This window comes from Molothrus aeneus, chromosome 1 (assembly GCF_037042795.1).
Source record: "Molothrus aeneus isolate 106 chromosome 1, BPBGC_Maene_1.0, whole genome shotgun sequence".
NCBI classification, from domain to species: domain Eukaryota; kingdom Metazoa; phylum Chordata; class Aves; order Passeriformes; family Icteridae; genus Molothrus; species Molothrus aeneus.
Window position 1 is genome coordinate 139,102,230 of NC_089646.1, and position 15,667 is coordinate 139,117,896.

Consider the following 15,667-nt stretch of genomic DNA (forward strand, 5'->3'; position numbering starts at 1 on the left):
GTAAATTTATTATCACGTAGGACTTTTGGAAACTCCTTCAGAGCACAGATATTACCTTCAGTGTAATTTCCACTGTGATATGCTGAAAAGCTTTTGAAATTTCTACCTTCTTACCCATACTTAAACTTGTCTAGCCCAGTAAAAAATGTCTGTTTTTAAATATTAGCATGTTTCAATTGCTTTTAACTATATTGCTACGATGAATTTTAATTGCTAAGTTCTTTTTCTTCCTTCAAAATATGTAATCGTCAACTCTGAAAATCTGAATCAGCTGTGAAAACTAAATAAATGCAGTCATAATTTTCCCCACTCTGAATATTTAATTATCATATCAGCTGAACTATTGGGAAAGGACTGTGTGCTCTAAGGATGGAGTTCCAGTGTCCCCAAATTACTGCAGCATTCCACCTTTCCTAGACTGATGTCTGTCATTAAGGTCCCTTCCTTATTCAAAGGATTGAAATGTGCTGAAGCATCTTACATTTCTCATGGTAGCAAGATGTTGGCATTTAATTTGAACTATTTAGCAGAAAATAAGACAAAAAATGCAATAAAGAATGCTATTCTTCTTATATTTTAGATGATTTTTAATCGTAAATATTAAAAAAAATTAGATGACAACCCAGTAAAAAAATGCCATTGATGATCAAAATTATAGTGTACAAATATCATACAAGTACTTTTCAGTTTATATTTATGCAGCATTTTTTGACTAGGCCTGCTCACAGTTGACTTAAAGAAGGCATTTCTTAATTTTAATATAATTCAAAGATTTTTTTTTTTAGCAAGGGATGAAATTCATATTCTCTTCGTACAATTCGTCATTGTGATAAGATTTTTGAAACCTTTTTTTTATTACTATAGCTTACTCTATAATAAAATTTACATGGGACAATATAAACAATCAAAGGACATGTACTATGTACACTTTACTTATTTTCTAACCTTACTATAACATGAAAGCTAGTCTTCCAAAATCACTTTAATTTAAGTGTATCACTTAAAATTATGATTTACCGAATTTTTGCCAATTAGACTACAATAAAAAATTGAATAACTCCCTCCTGCTGAAACTTATTTTAAGTTTTTGAAAAGAAAATTATAATTTCAAATAGTTGATTTTTAATTCAGCAATTCATTTAAACTACATATTTGATGTGGAATGTCATTTCAAAGTAAAAAGCATTTGCCTTTATATTTGCAAAATACAATGCCAGCTGCATTTTCTTTCTTTGCACCTGAGTTTTACTAAATCTGACACTCTCTTGCATACAGTTTTTGTTTGTAATACATTAATGCCTTGTCATAAAATTGCACAATCTCTATTACTCTTGTAAGAAAGATCAAAAAAGAACAAGATGTGGTCTCTTTGGATCACAAAGAAAACTTCTATCCTCTTTATGACACTTTTTTCCCATTGCTGCTCATTTTTGACACTCTTGTCACTTGTCAGAACTGGTCTGGTACGCATATTGCTCAGATGCAGCACTCCAGAGAGGCCCCACTTGCAGATAAACATGTATTTTTATGTATTTCTGGCAGAAGTACACTTAAAAATACATCTATGTATGTTCACACAGATGCACTTAGATATATATAGTTATGTGTCTGGATGCAAAGAAAAAAGTTTTTCATAAATTAAATGATGGAATAAAATTTTATACTGTAATGAAAGAAAACATTTTGTTAACTACTGTTATGTTATTTACTTAGACATTATTATTTTCCACATAGTTTAAATTTGCCTTCTGAGTAATTTATGCATTAGCTTTTTAAAGGCTCATTCTTGTCTTGGCTATTCTTGTTCTGCTGCTTCTGCTTGCAAATTTTCAGCTGCACTTTCTTAAGAGAAAAGGATAATTTTGTTGAAATACACAGTTTTAAAACTATAGCCAAATGACTTTCCTATATGATTAAAAAAAACCCTCATATTTTTCCTATTTCTTTGCCTTTTAACTTTGTCCTGAGAAACACACATACTCTTTATAGCCTTTATTGGTGCAAATACCAAAATTTCCACAATATGTGAGGATGCTTGAAAGATTTTGAATTTCTTGGTCAGTGACAAATATTTATTGTACATATCTATACCTTTTAAATAATAATTTGGATTTTTTAAGTTTCCCACTCACAGAGTAGTTTCCTTTTAATCTTCCTACCTTCCTATATCTTCTCTCTTACCACATTGGATAGGAGTGAGGTACTGCATTCCATGACTGTATGCTAAACCATTCCTGTGCTAAGGAGATGGACATGAGAAAAGAAGATCTACAGACAAATCAAATAAAAATTACTATTAATTTTTTGCTTTTGGCATGCAAAAAGTAAAACTTTTTCATATATTTTTATATGATTGTGCATGTATTTTTTAAAATGTTTATTCCTGTTCTACAAGGAATTATCTAAGATAGATAATCTGTTGATATTTTGTTATAAATCAGAATCTTTTTAGGCTCAATTGAAATGACAGAAGTGAGAAATGGCAATGCCATTCTTGATTGTAATGAAGTGTTTATCATGAAGCCTAATTATGAGTATTTAAATGTGAGAGATGCTGATAGCAAACTACTGATTGGGGTACTAGTCACGTTTGTCTATTGAGTATTTACTGTGCAGCAGGAAATCCTGACACTGCAATGAGTTGATAAGGATGTCTCTTAGAAACAAAGATGTGTGTTATAAATATTCAGGCACCTTTATCTATTCAAATAAGGCCTCCTAAAAAAGTGTATATGGGATCTCCTGTGTTAAAACATTTTTCACTCCTGTCTTCTTGTGAGCCCTTCATAAGATTAGATGTGACATAGCAATTAAGACATCCAGGTTAATTTAACAATAATGATCAACTAAGTAGGAAAGAACATTGGAAGGGTCTTGCATGAGCATAGGGTATTTCTTATTCAGTTTCTTAAAAGCCTCTACTGTTTTGTTACATTGAGGAAAAAAAAGTATGCAAATATAGCAGATATGTTGAGCATCAAGGGAAAAGATACTGAAGGAAAAACTGATATAAGCCTGAGATTTATAAATGAATTTTTTTCAGTTTTTGAGCTAAATGACCAAGCAAAAGCATTGAACATAATGCCTTCTTCAAATTTGTTCTAGTTCCTCTCACTTAAAAATAGTTCTTACATTTTCTTTCATGGGTGATTTTTAATTTTTTTCACCTTCATATTTTTTCTGATATTTGTGGTGCTATAGTCTAAGTAGTTTTCAGAGAATTTCCTTTATGTCTTTGGAGATTCAACTTAATTTCAACTTGACTTTAGTTGCATTACATTTATGAGATCCATGGCTTTTAACACCTTCTGTCTCAAGTATGCTTTTGATATAGGTGCTAAGAAAGTTGAGCAAGACTAAATGATCTGTTTCCAAGATTTCTCCAGTGTTGTATGGATTGCTGGAAAAAAAGACAAAAAAAAGAAAATATGGGAAAGAGCAAGTTATTGCCTAGTAGTTTTTCAGCAGGATGTCATTACAAGTTACTGGGGGAGCTAACAAAACCCAAAATTTTCAGTTTTCCTGCTTCTAGGATTATCCCACTTCATTTCTGTAACTCCTTATCACTTTAGTTCTGTGCTCTTTTATATGTTATTTAGTGGGAGCAGAACATCAATAAAAGAAAATACATGTTTTGTAGGTTTAATTTGTCTTCTTGTCTTTTGCCAGACTCCTTTAGATCTTTAGGCTCAGACTCATGGGACATAAATACTGAAATATCGAGTTCCTCAGTACACTGGCTTTACTCTCACAGTTCTTTGAATGGATTTCACCAAGCTAAATTAGATGTCTCAGTAAATCAAAGCAAGAATTAAGACTATCTAAGGGCTGTTGTAAGACCCTGCTGTTAATTGTTGCTTTTTAATTCTGGAAAGGTCTTTCAGTAATCCATCAGAGTCCATTATAAAGCGTTATGATTGATTTAAAGTCTGTCATAGCAAGAAAGAGATAAACCACTGTCAAAACACCAAACAGGTGTTTAGAATTGCTGATACCATCTAAAAGAAGACAAGCAAGGAGATATCTAGCAGCACTATCACACTCAGCTTTCCTTGATAGGGAGAGCACACATACTGTATTTAGTGCTTTCTAAAAGGGATTTTTACCTGTGTCAAATAACTTCTGTCACTACTTTGGACTGAGTCTCAGCTGGCAGAAAGCCACTGGAGTTGAGTCAAATAATTCTATTCCTGCTTATAGATGATTGTAAGGTAGGAACTCAAGAATATGAGCTATTGATGATACAAAGTACCTTGATATTTTTGCCAAATGCGTCAATATGCCCTCTATATAACTTAATTTTTTATTGAAAAAGAAGAATAATATTATTATAAAATAGCATATGAATTTTTAATTGTTAATATTCATTAACAAACTGTTTTAGCTTTTGTTTCCTGCCATACAAACCAGCTCAAGGAGTTTAAATTTATTTCTCATCTTTTGAAGGAATTAACTTGAAATTTTATTATTGTATAAATTATATAGGATTATTAATATATATAGGATAATTAATATAATAGATATGTGGAGAAAAAATATTTTCAGGAAAGGTGCATAGTTTAAAAAATATGTGTTTATTGAATTTGCTTTAACTGTCTGTTAAATTTGTGCCTCTGTGTTTTTCCACAATTCCAGATTTCAGACTGAACTGAATTACGATGTTTTAGAAGTTCATGATGGACCAAACCTATTATCTCCACTTCTGGGTTCTTACAATGGTACACAGGTCCCACAGTTTCTGTTTAGCAGTAGCAATTTCATGTATCTTCTCTTTACAACTGATAACAGTCGTTCTAACAATGGATTCAAAATTCACTATGAAAGTAAGTACTTCTATGTTGTATTATTTGATCTCCCCTCCCTCTCAATGCTTACCCTAGTCATGTACAGATATCAGATTGGCTAAATTCCTGTTACTTCCCAATCTGAGAAAGATTTAGTAATGTTAAAGTGCAACAGAGATGACCACTAATTTTATTTATATTTAATGTCACTGATGTACTGCTCTATGCATTAAGAATCAAAAGATGAGAATGAGAAGTAAATGCCTTTCTTCTGGAGGCTGCTTTTATGTCTTAATATTCTTAAATTTTATACAATGCATTTTTGTGCATGTAAAATGGCATGAGATCAGGAAGATTATGAAAAACTAAGAAAAAAACTGAATTAGTGTTCTGGTTGATGTATCTGCAGCTCTAACTGAACATAGGGGAAAATGCAGTTTTCATAATGATCTGAAAATCAAGAAACGGAATTGGTTGATTATGGATTTTTAGGATTCTAAAAACTTGCCTATATGATTTTTTTTTCTGACATAAAAATACTCTTTTGTCCTTATTTTAGTCATGTAAAGTATGTTGCAGAAAGTATCTGTAAGATTTCATACTTCATTAATTATTAAAATTCCTATGTTGAAATACTATAATTCAATTTACATTTTGTCTTTCTAAATATAACTTCTGTTGTAATAATTCCTACTTATATGAGAAATAATATTTTACCATAATTGCTATCTTATTTGCTTTGTAAAGGTTATTGGCATGTTGCTTGTACTTGTTGGAGTTATTACCAAAAATTTCCAGATGTTCTTAATTTTTAACATTATTTTTTGCAATTTTCACTATTCCTGGCCACTATAAGGGTACTAAAACTAATATGCATAGGGGAGATATTGCCAGATAAAATTTGGATTGATTTGAACTCCAGTGAATGTTAAATTCAGGCTTTTTATAGAAAAAAAAATTTCATATTATACCAAAATTGTTACCTTTCCTAGCATTCACGCACAAATGTCTATCTGTATAATCTCCTGCATTATGAAAAAGTGATGATTTTGTTAGGTTTTCATCCATTCGGAAGTTTAAAAGAAGGCTATCCTAACACATCAGGAACACTAGATTAAGATTGCCCACCAAGACACTAAATTCCTAGAAAGACTGAATGTTAAATGGTAGAAATTATACTTTGGGAATGTGAAAAGCAAAAAAAGAAAATCTGCACTTATTACAAATAATTAACAGTTTCAGTTTAATAAAGTTGGAAAGGAAACCTGAAATTTCTTTATAAATAAATTCTTGAATTTCATTATAAAATCCTCTTTTTTGTAAAAGTGATCCACACCCCACAGTTCTCTACACTAGTGGACAAAAAAGCTAAATTTATACTATCAGAGAGCTTGGAAAATATATATTCTTACCCCTGGTACACAAAATACACAATTTTCAGTATTTTCTTTTCTGTTTAATAGCCCCTGTTTATACATAGAAGTCTAGTATTCATTTTATTTTTGCTTAATTCTTACTGGTTTCTCATCTTGCATTATCCAGGACAATCCAATTCTGCTTTCCTTTTTTGGAAAAACGAATAATAATGATCAGTGGTCTCCTATTCATCATTTCTTCTCCCTTCAAATATTGTATTGAAAGCTTTTTATATCTTTTATATGCTCATAACTTTTATGCTAATTATATCTTTCCACAATGAATTTCTTTGTAATGAAAGATTTTTATGACTTCTATGTAGGAATAAAAGGAATAACATGCATAAAATTTTTGCACTGAATACTTCTAGTAATTTACTAATTTCAGTACTATCTGTAGAGGGTTGAGTTTTTTTCATTATTATTTTATAATGGACTTCTTTATATAAGCTTTGTATATGAACTTCTCTCTGGGAAATAATCTAAAAGGCTTAATTTTTTAGCACACATTGAAATCCCTTAACAAGTCAACTTCTCTTTATTCTTTTCTGCTATTCTTTATCTTCTCAATGTCTCATACATCAAATAACATTAGGTATGAGTATGATTTATGTAAATAATTGATCTATGTAAATATTTAAAATATAAATATCAGAAGAAATGTAACCAATTTCAGCTATGCTAGTAAATTTTGTTCAGGAAAAAATAAAGGCTGAAAATCAAAATTTTGAGTGATAATCAAAGCTTTTTAATATCAGCATCGGGTACAAAATCATTTAATGTTACTAAGACAGGATCAAACTAAATATCCTGTAAATTATGGGATAGTTTTCTTATTTTTCTCTACAACAATGGCAGGATTCAAACTGTGATCCATAGTATCATTTAATGGTAACACCGAGAAGAACAGTGGAAAGATAATGCACTGTAAATGTGAGATAATGAAGCCTTCACCGCACAGCCATCACAACCAATTACTTAAATTAATTTAAAAAAATCTATAGGTCCTTTGTTTAATTACTTTCTTTTCTTTTTTTTTTTTTTAATTTTTTTTTAATCTAGGTGTAACTGTTAATACTTACTCTTGCTTGGATCCTGGCATACCAGTGCACGGACGTCGTTATGGACATGACTTCTCTATAGGTTCCACTGTCTCATTTAGTTGTGATCCAGGTTATAGGCTCAGTCATGAGGAGCCTTTACTATGTGAAAAAAATCACTGGTGGAGTCACCCACTCCCAACTTGTGATGGTAAGGATGAACAGATTCAATACAGAGTACTTTAAGTTATACAAGTTTTGCCAGACTATTATTAGTCAAAATTATTTAAATGCCAGGGCCTGTAAAACCTATATTTTTAGGAAAGTAAAAGAGTAATTAGAGAAAATAAATGCCATATATCTCTGTGATAAGACATATGAAACAGAGAATAATATATAGTTATTTAATCCTGCAGATTACTGAAGGTATATCTATCTGAATTTATGTAACTGTGAGCTAACTGATTGCAAACTTTGTGTATATCTGGTTGTAAAGAACTTATTACAGCTTAAAAATATTTGTGTTTGGGTATCCATCTATGGACAGAGATTGCTGACATAAAACCCATGAAATTAAGTTCATTTGCTCCTGACTCAGAAACTTCATTTTCTCCTGTTTCACGATGATCACTCTGTTTATAGCTTGTTAACAGAACTTCACACCCTTCCATCACTGTGGAAATTTATTAGGACCACATTATATCTGATGATTATTAAACCAGACAAAAGTGGTCTCCACTATATCATTAAATCTGAAAAATTATTTAACATTTTCAGTCATCTCTTGTAATTTGAATTGTTCATTTAATGCTTTCCCAGTTTGGGTCATATCATTTATATGTACTATTTATATGTACTATTAAGAAAGTGAATTGTAATGTTCATTCAGTTACATTATTTGAGATATTTACTTCTTAAAACAGTTTCCCTCTTTGCAGCATGGTGCATGTTTTTCATGTTAAAAATGTTTTCAGGAGTAATATAACCATTTAATTTCTAGTATTTAACCAGAGAAAGTCTCCTGAGCTTTGATGAGCTACAGAATGTACACGATACTGTATTTTTTCTAATACAGTTCTTAGTGTCTCAGCACAATAATTTTGAAAGAAAGATTTGAATGAAGACTGACACAGAAGCTCATTGAATTATGTGTGATTTGCCATATGGAAGAGTACTCATTCCCACTGCATTACTTTCTTAAGAAAATGATAGGGACTTCTTTGGCCTTCAGATTGTTTAGTTAGGAAATGCTTTGGGATTTTATGTTCAGGAAGTTGAAGATGTCAGATTATGATAATTCTCAAAATCTGTGGTAATAGAAAGGGATGTGAATAATCACTTTGCTGAAAACGGCCCTCTGTAGTTCTCCGAGTCTGTTTTATGAAAGATTCTACATCTCAGTCAGGTTCTTGCAATGAAGAATTGCAGGGTTCCCACAATTTGCAGTCAAGGGGATGATATTTTTCTGAATAGACCACAAAACTAGGATGTGTTTTTTAATGGTGACAAGCACTAGGTGCTAACCATGTAAAACAAACAAGTAAGCACACTCCTTATGAATACTGTGCTCTGTTGTGAAATAAACTTACATATTATAATCAGTTTCTTCCTAAAGATGCTGAACTAGTATGCAATTCATTAGGTGAATGAGGTTTCTTTTTCTCCAGAGCACATTGCTAAATGGTGATTTTCCATTCAATAAATATTTTGTAAAAGTAGGATTGAGTACATTTATTCTACTAAATGTAGTCAGTTTATGGTTGATGTAATTTTCAGCAAAATAATTGCTGAATTTCTTCTCTGGTGGAATGTTTTTTAAAACAATCCAGAGTCCTTGCACCCCAGGCAAAAAAGGGAATTTGCTAAATGGGCTGTTCTTTGCATAAATTATGAGTTTGGGTTTGTATTAATCATACCACTAACAAACACATCAGTCACGATCACATGCATCAGTGCATTCAGAATGTTACTCTGATGGTTTCTGAAGAGACAAGTTCTTTTTTGTTTGCTCTTTTGATAACTGCATCTCTTTTTTTATAATTATATCGTGTAGTGATGTGGAGACAGACCATGGTAATTGTGCAGATAGGTCATGGCAACTCATGAGTGGGTGTGTTTTGAAGAAATGACTATAAGACAAAAAATTTTAGAATTCTTAAAGCAAGTTTCTCCTCAAAGTAGAACATGGTGTTGACTGAAATTCTATTATTTGAAGGAGCGTAAACTAAATTTTTCATTATGTGTTTGATGTTGCCCAGATAAACAAAGAGGTAAAACAGATGGTTACAAGCTTTGCTGAGAAAACACTGCTTGTATTGCATCTCTACCATTCCCATGTGCCTGGTCTATTTTAGATTTAAATGAGAAGGTCAAAATGCAAGTTTATATTGTGAGTAATCTAGGCTACACTAGTTTATATTAAATGAATCTCTTGCATAATATAAGTCTAAGGTTTATTTCTTGCAGCTGAGTATGTTAATTTGATGTCCATATCCTTATTTATTTACCCCAACTGAACTACATCCCATTTTAAGATACATTACATTTTCTATAATTAGGGAAGACAAATGCTGAAGTTACTTGGTCTGTAAAGCACAGTATATTAGATTCAAGCTCTAATTCAGTTTCAATAAATTTAGTCTATTCTATATGCCACTTTTCTTATCCAATTGCACAATAAATGAAAATCATCTCAGAATTACATTTGTAGATGGAAGTTAGAGTCAATTAAACAAATTAATGTAATGAGGCCTCTGTGTGTTTGTGCACACATATATTTGTATTTAGACTTATATACACACAGAGATATTTCCATATAAATAGATTTTCCTTTTTTCTCTCTGCAGTCCTTTCTAAACTAGCCTATGTTATTAGTCTTCTTTGATGATGCTTCAAATCTAAAGCTAATTGTTATTACTAATCAATTATAATTGTGTGTTTTCTCTTTCCATCACTTCTGAAAACCAAATAGTTTCCAATTATGTGTACTTACAACAAATTGAACTTCTGCAAAAAAGTTTGTGGTTGTTTTTTTTCTTGTTTTTTTCTGAAAGCTTTTCTTCTTCTTAAGAGAATTTTATCTTTCCTGAGAAAATTGTGATAACATCATTTTATGTTAGTGTCTCACTTGCGGGTGGTGATCTGTGGCTAGTCTCTTGAAAAATCTTTACATAAGAAAATAATAGATTATACCATTTGAAAATGTAAAAAATGCTAATTTCACAGATATCACCATCATCAATCAGGCTAAAAAAGTAAAACAGGTTTTATTTTATTTTTTTAAGTGAATTACTAGTGAACACTCGGTTGAAATGCATCAAAAATACATTTATATGAATCTGTATCTATCTATCTATTTATCTATCTCATACATTTTATTCATATTTTCTGTTCTTTTTGGATATGGTGACTGTTATGATCTGATTTAAACCCAGAGGATTAAAGAAAGAGAAGTCTCTATGTATAAACCGGAAAGAACTATGAAGGTTCAAAATATACCCAAAACCAAGATTAAAACCAAATGAGGTTAGAGGCTGGTGGCAAAGAATTGATATGTTTAATTTAATAGTAAAAGAGGCAAAGAGAAAGGAGAGAGAGAGGGAAGGAAGGAAGGAAGGAAGGAAGGAAGGAAGGAAGGAAGGAAGGAAGGAAGGAAGGAAGGAAGGAAGGAAGGAAGGAAGGAAGGAAGGAAGGAAGGAAGGAAGGAAGGAAGGAAGGAAGGAAGGAAGGAAGGAAGGAAGGAAGGAAGGAAGGAAGGAAGGAAGGAAGGAAGGAAGGAAGGAAGGAAGGAAGGAAGGGAGGACAGGGGTTATGTAGAAGCATACCACCCACCCAAGGGTCCCAGCTATGTCTCATTGCTCCCCTCCATCTGGTCTCCTTGGTGGTCAGGGTCCCCTGTGGCTGCCACACACCGCACCACACTGAAGAGTGCAGAATTCCGTGGGTTAATCCACGCTTTGGGCAGGCGGGAATGCCCTGTGCCTCCCTTGCAGGAGGCCAGTTTGACACTGTCCTTGCAACACTGAGGGTCTGTTGCACCATCTCTGGTGCTCTGGTGCAGGGTCTGGGGACCCCCTTTGATGGGCTATGCCATGGTTTAGTTGAGGTGTTAGGGCATGGGTTGGACTTGATGATCTTTAAGGTCTCTTCTGTATATTCTGTGAACCCCCTCTGCTGTGGATGAGCTTTTCCCCGGGGGAAGGGGCTGCTCAGCCAGGCTCCTCTGCACAGCGGAGGGTGGAGACACTGCCTCTGACCAGAGGCCTTTCCAACACACACCCAAAGCCTCTCTCCCCCACCCTTTGCTGTGAGGGTCTGTGAGCCTGGCAGCTGATAGCCCTGGGGCTCTGGTCTCCACCCTGAAGGTACCAGGCTTGTGCTTTGTGAATGTCCCCAGCCAGCCCTGAGTTGTTACTACAACTTGTTTTCATCAGCGAATGGTGTAGGGCCTCTCAGACCCCCATTCAGGGTATGGTGATCTTCTCTGCAGCTTTTGTAATACAGTTTCAGAAGTCCTTCATGAAAATGTTTAAATCATAAACTACAATATTTCAGTCATAAACTATAATATTTCATTCTCTGACAGGGACCCCCTTCCTCTCATAACCAGATTTCTAGACATTTCATATCACTATACTTTTCATAACTCTGAGACTTACTTCTATCACAAGAAAACAAACTAGTTTTACATAGATTATAAATTGTATTTGTAGATCTCAGGTGACAGCAACATAATTAGTGGTTATTGAATTTTCCTGATGGTTATAAAAAGCAAAATTTAAGAGAGTTTTCTGTGAATAAGTGTTAAGCTAGCTATACAGGATGACCCTGTGTAGGAAGAGAATATACAAACTGACTTCTAAAGTAGAATGTGCTAAAACCAGAACAGAGGGCATGTGAATAAAATTGAAAACACAAATAAATAAATATGAGAAAACACGTCATAATGTAATGTGAAGTGTCCTAGAAATATATTTCTGTGGCATAGATGCTGTGACAAGACAGCGAAGTACTTGCAATTGTTAATGCAGGGTCGTAGAGATGGAAACCATATCTTATTGAAGTAGATTTAAAAAATCCTGTCTCATTACTGATCCAAAATCATAGATTCTTACATGGTTTGCTAGCCTTCCCAAGTGAGACCCCAAGAGGGAATACAATATAATGACAGTTTAGCAGAAGATCAAATGGGTAAAAATAGACTATGAATAAATTTAGGCTGAAAATTATAAGGCTATTTCTAGTATTGCAAGATTGATTTCCTATAACAGTTTTATAGTAGCATGAAATATGGTCTGAAGTGGAACTTTGCTATGAATGACAAAAGTCAAGTGCTTTTATTACAATTATTAATGTATTTTTGGCATGAAACATGGCCTGCATGTATCCCACTGAGACACAAGTAGCCTGACTAAAAGTTCTGAAATTATTTGGGCCAAAAATTATTTTCAAAGTATATATGGAACCATTTCCTAAGCTAGGCTTGCTTGTTGTCACTTTTTTTTGCGGCTGATCATGTTACTGAGCAAAATAAATGCAGCTGCAACAAAAGAGAGTGTAAGTATTCAACTGAATATTGTAAGAATTTATTTCAGCAGAACATCTGAACCAAACTCCACTATTAAATTGGAATCCTCATTCATAGTTATCCAAAACTTGCTTCTTAAATTGTTACATCATTTCTGATCACCACAGTGTATACTTCCACTTACCAATCTGTATTTCATAAAACCACTTTTATATTTTGTTCTCTTTACTCTTTTGTTCTTTTATTCTCATTTTAGTTGTTGTTTTACATTTTTTAATTTTTTTTTTATTTTGATTCATACTATTTGGAAAACAGTAATGCAGGCATGTCTTGATTCAACTTCTCTGACTGCGTAAAAAAAATTAGTTGGTGTGTTAACATAATGTTCCATTTTCCACATTATAAATCAAAAGTAGTACCTCAGTTGTTTCCTTAAGTATTCATTCTACTTTTACTCTTTCCTAGCTTCCATCTTGGTAATCAGATAAAGTGAAAGGTAGAATTTGGAAATATGTGTATTTATCCTTTGCTGTTCTTATTTTTACGTGCTCCTGTTTTCCTTTGCACTCTGAAAAACAGTCAGATACTAGTAGTGATATTACATGCTTGGGCTGTTAGCCATCTTATCAGGGCCAGTTGCACATCTAGGATTTCAGATTTGTCAGCTTGGCTTTATTTTCTAAAAGGCTGCTCCCTTGATGCCTTTTTCTGCCATCTGCTAGCCTTCACAGAGTTACACTGAAGGCCTGATGGCATGCCATAGATGTTTTGTCACTATTTGCATTCCTGAAATGTTTTCCAAACACCTCCTGTAAAATATATTATTTGGTCTATAGCCCATGATTATAAAAACTGGCTGTATTTATTATTTAATGGATGAAGTAGATAGTTACCATCAGGAGCTCCAATAATATGCTGTCACAGCCTTGGCTGCATTTTGCTAGTGTCTAAATATAGCAAGATCAGATTAGAAGGTGGCAGTATTTGCCTTCACTGTCTCTTCATCAGAGAAGTGAGGAGGAAAATTAATATGGAAGGAGGTTATTTGCCTGTGGCAACACTGAAGAGATTGAGCACATGTGGTCCTAGAATGTCTTATTTCAGCCTGTGGTACTGGATTTGCAAATTTCCATCTTATAATTAGGCCAACAAAGGCTAGAAAGTTGGCAGGAGAAATAGCACATACAAAGCAATCATGAGGCTATCCAGACAAGTAAGCATGTTTAAAACAGAAATATAGTTAGTTAGAATGACCAAACAAATTTTAGCTAGGCAAGACAGGGCAGCCTTCAACCTAGTATATAGGATGAAATTCCATTTCCGGTTTATAAAATAAGGCTTATTAAATGTATACTTCCTTTAGTGCCCTGAACACAATGATGATATGCAGTGCCATAACCTCATTATGAAAAATAATTGATCTCTATGAAAACATGCCACAGTGCTACTGAAATGTCTGGAAAATGCAATGTATTTCATTGACACAAATGTCTGCTTAGGTACAAGGTGAGATTGAAGGTACATTCTGGATATTCTCTTGATTCCCTTTCTTCTGTGTCCTCAAATCAGTTATGAATTTACATCTAAGCAGAAGATTGTGACATGTCCATATATTCATTCTCAAATATATAACAATAACAGCAAAAGCATAATGAGTATAACTTCAATCATTTACTCCATCAAAGTGTAGTAGAAATTGCCATAAGCAGGATAACTATCAAGACATAGGAGAAGAAACAGCATGATGCAGCAAATTACTCACAGCACCTTACTCCTGAAGTATGTAATGTTTGAGCACATACTGAGAGGCCAAACTTCTCCCCCCTTTACAAGTCATGCTGTTGAGTGCTGCCTTAGGAGGTGCTACAGATGTTTCAGGAGGGGTAGGAGCAGGTTAAACCAGCTGGGCAGGTGGGGCAGCATTTCAGAAAGAGGCATTACTCCTCCAACTTTTGACAGGCTCCTTCCCTCACCCTCATTGCTGTGGCAGCAGGGTGGGAAGCACAGACATGAGCAAGAAATAGTTGAGTGACTGCTTACAGAACAAGAGGAGGTTTTGATATTTGTATCAACTGGAGTTACAGACAAATAGCTGCCATTTACATCTCTTCAAAAGTGCCTTTGAAGAACCTTTAACATCTTCTAAAGATAAGAGAAGAATTTGTGTTAATTACTTTGGAAGGACTGCTCTTAGGGAGAGCTGCAATCAACTGCTGGAATGGTCTAGATTATTTGACCTGAAACTGGTGACAATAGTTCATTGCTTTTACTCTAAAATATTTCTGTGAAATAATTTCAGTAATGCATATAATTAGGCTAAGGAAAATAAAAGGAATAGATGCTTTTAACCTTGAGAAAAAAAAAATAGAACTAGTAATTTGTTTTATAATGTATGCCCTTCTGAGATAACCTATATTCAGAGAACTCTGATGTAATGACTTGGTACTGAATTTTAATAGCTGTTATTGATATATGATAATCCTAAAATGCAAGACTCTTCCTCACTAAAATTACCTGATTAATGTTGTATTTCAAAAACCCTGGAACAGAAGATCATTGGGCTGTACATTTTTGCCAGTGTTGTAATGACTAAATTTTTGTATTTTGCATTAACTAAAGCTGTAATTTAATTTTTGTATTGCTCAATTAGCGATTACTTTTATAAAGTTGCTAATGAAACTATAGAAATGCTTATTCTTGTACTGGAATTTGTCATTAGCTATAACATCACAGCTATAAACACATAACCAATAATTATAATTGTATTCATGAAATCAGGTCAACCCTCCCTGCACAAATATTTTAAGTAAATAATTCTTCAATAGCCAAGATGCACCATTTTGACTCTCCAGCCTTGGCTTCTGTTTAAGTGATATTGTTTGGCTCTCTATCATCTGCCTT

The 15,667-nt window shown here is 33.4% G+C and overlaps 1 protein-coding gene across 1 annotated transcript in view; it reads left to right on the forward strand.

The window, feature by feature from the left end:
- The window catches only part of CSMD3 (CUB and Sushi multiple domains 3), a 597,171-nt gene that overhangs the window by 350,963 nt on the left and 230,541 nt on the right, over positions 1-15,667 (forward strand). The window contains exons 18-19 of the mRNA XM_066565891.1: positions 4,636-4,823; positions 7,262-7,450. Of these exons, the coding sequence (XP_066421988.1) occupies positions 4,636-4,823; positions 7,262-7,450 (377 nt within the window). The remainder of the gene's footprint in view (positions 1-4,635; positions 4,824-7,261; positions 7,451-15,667) is intronic.